Below are 7,521 nucleotides of genomic sequence, written 5' to 3' on the forward strand. Positions count from 1 at the left end.
TAAGGAGAAAACTCTGGAGGGGAATTAGTCATGAGATGCTCCTGGTGAGTGTGCAAGGACAGAGGGGAAACTGCAGAAGGGATGGGGGACTGCATAACCCAGCAGTGAAAGCAGTGTAGTGTCAGGAATAGCTGCATACTGATGGGAGCCTGGAGGAAAAAAAGCATTCTGTGTCTAGCCCTTGGGCTTTTCCCCCACTGAGAACATCAACAGTGCCCTTGTGAAAACAATTTGCAGAGCCTGTTGCTTTGCTTGTGTCACCCTTGTGCTGGTGCCCCTCCTGCAGCTCCCTCTGTTCTCTTGTGTGGAACACAAGCTGCTGGCCTCCCTTAAAGCCCTGCTCCTGCCCACATCACCTGCCTGGTATGTTTGCTCTCCCCTCAGGATGAAAAGGCCAGCTCCTTTTTTGCTGCAGGTGCTGGTCACCTCTGCTTTGCTCATTACAGTTTCAGCAAAGCATGTGTGTTTTCTTTATGGGAAGCCCTTCAGTGGCATCAACCGAGTTATCTAATTATTCCCCTTCAAATCCCTCCTTAAAACTTATCCCTGTGAAAAACCCAACAAAGGTTTAGGCTGGATGTGCTGAGACCATTGCTCATTGTGCTTACCCACAACATCCTGATGGGATTTTTTTCATCCCACTCTGGCTGAATCCGTTCTCTCCTGGCTTAAATTTAAACTCTGTGTGGCCGGGGCCATCTTTTCATTCTGTGATTCTACAGCACCAAGAGCAAATGCTGACCCTCTGCAGGGCTACACAACACAATAGCTACACAACAAATAATACTTTGTAAGACCTGCTGGGGGATAAGAATAATGTATAAATGAGAATAAAATGTCCATACTTTGTAGGAAACAGATCTCCCACTTCAAAGACATCCCTTACTTTTAATTTTCTATGCTGAAGAAAAAAATTCCACTCCCTGTTGTTTTGCTTATATGTATCTTGCTCTGTGACTGCTAAATAATAGTAAAAAGAAAAAAAAAGCTCAACTTGTCTCTCTCTGCCTTTCCACCTTAGATGACAGAACAAAGGAAGAATAAGCAGAGGCTGGGCTTTCTTGGATCAAACACACCCCATGTGAATCATCACATGCCACCACCCTGATACCACGGGGAGAAGCCGTGACTAGCCTTTCATCAGTATTCCCGCTTTATTATAGAATAAAAAACTGAGATTGAGAGGAGTGAACAGTGCCTATTGTTACAAAGTTAAAAACAACCAAGTGCCAAGATGTTAAGTGGTTTAGCTCTGGGAACAATTTGTAGCTGTTTTTCATGGTTGAGAGGGACCACAACCTAGAATGTGAGCGATACAAGGCAGCTCGTTTGTATTCCCTGCCTGGCCTGGCTGGGCTGTGCTCAGCTCTGGCTCCAGGACTGGCTGGGACAGAGGCTGGGACAGCGCTTGGCCACATCCTGGGAGCCCCTTTCTCCCCAGAGTGCTGGGAGAACCAAGCTGAGCAGAAGAAGGAAAGGTGTTTATTGAGGCAAGCACGACAGCCTGGCTCAGAATCACTAGGTCGTCTCTGGCTCACTTGCCAAATAGCAACATCAGTCATATTTGCTTGGCATTTACTATTTTTTAATTACCTAAAATATGTCAGTCTGTAAGCGGTGATGTTGCTTCAAGTAACTTCTCCTAGGAGGGAAAGGGGAGAAACCTCAAAAGACTGAAGGAAGGAAAAAAAAAATAGAAAAAGTTGCAAAGAGAAACATTAACGCTTTTGAATTTTAGCTGTCACCATGCAATTTCTTATTTATAACATGGAGCACAATGGATCTACAGCTGTGGGAATGTTATGCACATAATACTGACAGCATAAGTGGAAGTGATTTCTTTCTCCTGGCTTCAGATGTTCTCAATTAATGTGGCCATGAGGTTTCACATACTGAGAGTTAAACTGTGTTTTAAATTCAAGTTCCAATGGAGGATTCAGGGGGGAAAAAATTATACCCATAGTTTGAAGCTTGTATGGGATTTTATTAAAAAAAAAAAAAAACAACAACAACAACAACAAAAAAAACTTTTAGAAATATCTTTCTGTACAGAACTGTAATGGTGTCATTACCTGCCATAAACTCATCTTCAGCAAGAGTTGACTTGAGTAAATAAACACCAAATTCTGCCAGCTTTCCTCTGAGCTATGGATCACGAGTTGATGGTTTTGCCTGCCCTTTCCACTTCCAGGGGTTTGCAGGGAAGCCTGGTGGGGAACAGGGGGGGCAACATCAGACAGAGAAGCTCCTTCCAGCTCTCAGCTCTACGAAAGGCAGCAGCTAAGTCACCAGTGCAGGTTTCTGCTCTATCCTGTATTTCTTGGGATGGCTTGAAAGAAAAGTTACAGAGTTTCCACAGAGCCCTAGGGGACTCTTTTGTCTTTTAGGAAAAAAATTGAGGGGCACAAATGGGAGTTGTGTCCTCAGTTTGCTTTCATTTTCAGTGGGTTTTGGTTACCAGATTGTCTCGCGTTTGAAAATGCACCTCTTGTTACATGGAGTCACTTTTTAAACCAAAATATTTTTGCAATGATTTGTCCCTGTAAAATTTTCATTTTTTTATAAAAGATATTTTGATCAAAGGAAAAAGTATTATTGGTGTAAATATTTTCCAGTTTCTTTCTGGAGAAATGCTGTTGTCCTGGTTAAGGCACTGTTCAAACCAACAGGCCTAGAGTAAAGGGATGGAAGGGGTATTTCATTCTCTTTATCCCAAATTCAAACCAGTTCTTGAAGCTACTTTTTTTTCTTATTTTTTGTGGCAGTGATGTGGCTGAGATAAAAGAAATATATTGTACCAATATATTTATACCTTCTACCACTAAAACATCTCCCATTGACTTCAATTGTGTTCTTCAAAAATAGTGTAGAAATCAGAAGTTTGTGCATTTTACTGGAAGAAAATCTCTTTCCATTGGCCTTAGTCCAGAGAGCACCCTGGTTGTGAGAGGTGATGGCCAAAGGAGTTACCCACAAACATAAAGTCAGCACTCATTTGGTAGAGACTCAGACCCTGTAGCTGTATTAATTCAAATTAGTTCATAGAGCTATTCAGATCTACTCACTGCTTCTGTTGCAACAGCAATTTCCTCTTTCTCACAAGTGTGGTTCTAAAACATAAAGCACAATTCAATTATAGGATTATTTATTGGGGGGTTTGTCGTTGGCTAATACTGGAATGGGTTGGCACTTTTCTTGTTTACACTCAGAAAAAGCAGCTGCACTTCAGGGGAGGCTTTTGCTGCCAGCGCTGGAAGAACTTGAGGCTGAATGGGTTTGTGCCCCGAGCTCAGGGCTGCAGGTGGGTGCTGCTGGTGCTCCCTCAGGCTCACACCCCAGACCATATCCCCTCAGGCTCAGAAGCCCAGCTCCTGCTCTTCAGAAGGGAGAGTTACAGTATCAAAATCAGAGAACAGATGCTGGTTCGCCTTGGCCACGATGCCTTTCTGCTGTACATAGCTTCCCAGAGAGACGTCTATGATCAGAAACCGTAGGTGATGCTACTTACACAGACTGTAAATATATTTCACTGAGAATTTCAACATCTTTGCTGTTTCTGTCAAAACTTAGGCCCTGCCCTGCTCTCATCCATGTGAGCAACCCATACACTCACACGTGGTAAGGCAAACAGGAACCTCCTTGTGTGGATAATGGTTGCAGGGCCAGGCCCCAAGACTTAAAGATTGTGAAATATCCCTATGAATGAGTTTGTGACAAAAATCATTGTTTTATACATATATTTATGTGTATATCTTTGTTTAATGCAGCTGGGGTAACCTCTTCCTAGGCAAGTATAATTTACTTTTCCTATTTATATGAAATTATTTCAATGAAGTTGAAACATCTAAGAGTTTTTAATGCCTTAGAGAGATTTATAATTATAAACTTCTTGACAATTAAAATTTATATAAGTAAATGGGACCATTGCTGCTGAATGTAACTTTTAATAAAATGTGTCATTTTATATATGTCTGTCTCATTCTTGGTGCTAAGGCTGGGGGGAAATTTGTGTTCTGGTTTGGGAAGAGCAGGCTGGGTGGGGGACCAGGCTGTGGGTGTGCACCCATTTCTTCAGCCCTGACTGGATGGAGTCTGAATGCAGCAAGGAATGCAATAATTTGTTTTTTTTCAGGCACAGGTTGCTCCATCCAGGATGATGGATCCAGACATGCCACTTTTTCCAGAGGTTGGGTGGCAGCTGGTGTAGGATTTGGTGGAATGCTCTTTGTTGAGGCCAGGGGAGCCCTGGATGAAAGTGGGCAGAGGCAGGGATGGTGATGGGTCAAGTGTTACCAGGTGGGGATGAGCAGGCTCAAGGCAAACAGTCTCAGGAGTTCTGCTGCTGACTGATCTTTTCTAACCTTTATGATTCCACAATACTATGATGCAGGCTTTTCTGTGTGAGATTATTTTGTACATTTTTGTCCTTTTTTTTTTTAAATGTTTTTAGTGTAACTCTTTCAGGTAGCACATTGAGAGAGGGACCAAAGGCTCCTCTGGGTGAAAGAATTGAGAAAGACAAATTGTGTCTCTCAACTTGGGCTAAGGAAATCTGTAGTCTTGTGAAAAAAGGAAGAGTCCTTCCTACAAACCTGTGATAAACTGATAAACACCATACAAGTGCTTTTTTCCATTTTTCCCAGCTGGTTTTTTTTTTTTTTTTTTTTTTTTACAAATATTCAGTATTTATGAGGAAAAGAGTAAGGCCTCCTCTTAGCAAGAAAAAGCTTGCTAATTAATTAGTAAGAAAAATCCTATTAAATGGAGCATACTGTTTCTCCTGTGCACTTGTTCCACCAGCTTACTGAGATTTTGAGTAGAATAAACTTTCTTTTCTATTCTCTGGTATGATTTTAAGGCTAAATAGAAAGGAGCTTGTTTACTACCAGGTTTGTTAGATGATTTTGCACAAAGTATATTCTAAGAGAAAACGGGGTTTCATGCAACGAGCTTTCAACCTAAGTCATACTTTAAAAGCCTCCCAACCAGCATTAAGCTTCTAAGCCCAAAGGGGAGCAGTTTCACATGCAGGACTGAGAACCTAATGCCAAGGCTTTTCTTTTTCAAAATGTTTGCCTCCAAGGCACATTTTAATTCAAGAGGTGTTTCAGGGAGCAAACCTCTCCCTCGGCACTGGCTCACTCCCTTCTGGCCTGCAAGTGAATTCTGCTCTTCCCTTTCCACCACTGCTGCTGCTGCTGCTGTGACAAAAGCATCTGCAGGCGAGGATGTTTTCTTTGGAAAGCACGTGCTTATCTTCTGGGGAAGGCTGCCAAGTTTATTTTTGAGAGGAGAAAGCTGAGATGTAAGGCTGATAACCTCTCTGCTGCCCTGGGATGCCCGCAGGAGCACGACTCTTTCTTGCAGGTGCCCGTGCTGAACACCCTGAATTTTCCCAGAATCATTCAAAATGCCTCAAAAGGAACTCAGGCTGTGGGGGTTTGAAATGTGCAGTGGTGTATTGCTACCACAAGCTCACACTTGCCCGCTCTATTTATATGCTGCAATTTTTCAGGCCAAAGCAGAAAGCTGCAAGGCAGAGGACAAGCAGCCTTTTTAATTTGCTATTTCCATGTTTTTCTCTTGCTGCAAACAGCCAAGAGTTAACTTTCTTTTCATACTGGAAGTTTCTTTCTCCATGTCTCTACCTTTGTCTGATGCCGCTCAGGTAAGGTGAGACCTGGGCATGGCCTGGACCACGGGGTTTACTGATTAACCAAAGCAATAAGCTAAAATGTGTAGGAGTATGGTGTTCTTATGACTTAAAAATTCTGTTTAAATGTTGTAGATCATCAACATCCAATATCTGACTCAATGTAAGCAGGTTTTCCTAGCAGCCCTTCTTGTGGTAAATCATTGCACAGTCTTCATTCCCTGATGGAGCAGCCATGTGGCCTTTGCTAAGGCAACGCACACCCGTGTGCAAGGCTGTGGGGTCAACCCAGCCACTGCTCTGTGTGGGCTCTGTCACTATTCAGATTTCATCCAGATAGCAAGAGCAGTGGGGGGATCCAGTTACAGCCCAAAGGCCCAAATTCCCTTTATAATTTACTCCCTTCTGGCCCCCAAAATCTGCAACATTTATAGGTTTTGTTCCCAATAACATTGAGCTGCCACAAAAACTGGATTTTGGGCACACCCTCAGTGTTTCCTGTAATGGCCTTCAACTGGGATATGTCAATCTGAATTTCACAATCATCTCCTAGGAGCACTTGCTGCCTTACCAAAGATATAAAGACATTTTTCCTTGCTTCTTTTTCCCTGCGCTGCCAGCATTACAGGATGAAACACCCAGGACCTGTGTTAACTCAGTCCCTGCTGTAGAGACCCATAGTTGTGTCCAGCAGAGCACAGGACAACCCAGAAACAGGGTTTGAGAAATCTATTTTCAGTCATGAGTCAGTGTTGGATGATAGAAGTTGGCTAAGGGTTTGTATTCTTTTTTTTCAAGTCAACTTTTACTGGCTTTGAGGTTGGTTCTGGCCCATTTGTAGCCCACTGGGGAGCTGCAGGGGTGGCTTTGTCTGGCACAAAAGCTCCCACCCCAATTTGATAAAGCCAGCAGAATTCCTGGTACTCCCAAAAACCCCTCCCAGCCCTTCATCTTTCTGTTCTAGGACCTGAGGGTGTTTTTGCTGTGTGTGACTGCGTGTGGTTTGCACACACACAGCCAGTCTGAGGGTATTTGGGAACACTGGAACAGCAACAGGGACAGGTTGGCTGCAGCCCTAAACAAGAAAAGCTGGTGTGAGTGCTGCCCTCCCATGAGAAATCCAAATCCTGCTGCCTGTGGCAGAGCTTTGCCACTGATTGAGGAGTCAGGAGAGGAGATTTTGGTCCCTGGAGCTGTCATGGCTCTTCCTATGCAGGTGTAAACATCTGTCCAGGTTCCTGGTTGTTAGCCGGGATGTGGGAAGACGCTAGGAGGGTATTGTGCCCCTGGCCCCAGACTGTGTGAGTTGTAAATGCAATGTGTTACAGTGCAGGGAAAGAAAGGAAGGAAGAAAGTTCAAGGGAAGGTCTCAAGGGTATAAGAAAATGTTGTCAGGGATGGTGAGTTTACTAAAAGTTTGCTTTTGAGTTACTGTGAAGAATTAGTGTTACCAGAAGCTGGCTGTCCATGTCTTTGTTAACCTTGAGTGCCTTTTCAGAAGAGAAGATTCACTGGTCCACTGAAATCCCTATTGCTCAGGGTCCTCATTCTATGAACTCTGGGGTTTTTTTGCAAGTTTGTCCACAGCACCTCACTTGGGATGAGTGCTCTCTTACATGGCTAGCACAAATCTAAATAAATACAGAAATATAAACCAAGCTGGAAATTTACTGACTATAAGATGTCTTGCAAAATTGCCTGTGTTTCCTGGCTCTGGATGGGATGGAAATACCACAAAACTCACTTCTCTCATAGTAACGTGATACTTCTGCTTCCGGGCTCAGTGCAAAGCCAGAGATGGAAGTGTGTTCAAGAGAGGAAAAAGAAAAGCAAAAGCAAATTATAACCATGCTCATTTTTAACATAGC

General features: G+C 43.3%; 1 protein-coding gene across 1 annotated transcript in view; it reads left to right on the forward strand.

Moving 5' to 3' along the window:
* ITPR2 (inositol 1,4,5-trisphosphate receptor type 2) overlaps positions 1–3,924 on the forward strand; it is a 244,644-nt gene extending 240,720 nt beyond the window's left edge. The window contains exon 57 of the mRNA XM_041397170.1: positions 1,022–3,924. Within this exon, the coding sequence (XP_041253104.1) occupies positions 1,022–1,108 (87 nt within the window). The 3' untranslated portion in view covers positions 1,109–3,924. The remainder of the gene's footprint in view (positions 1–1,021) is intronic.
* The last annotated feature ends 3,597 nt before the right edge of the window (positions 3,925–7,521 follow it).

The sequence above is a fragment of the Onychostruthus taczanowskii genome, unplaced genomic scaffold (genome assembly GCF_017590055.1).
Source record: "Onychostruthus taczanowskii isolate IOZ18803 unplaced genomic scaffold, ASM1759005v1 scaffold136, whole genome shotgun sequence".
Lineage (NCBI taxonomy): Eukaryota > Metazoa > Chordata > Aves > Passeriformes > Passeridae > Onychostruthus > Onychostruthus taczanowskii.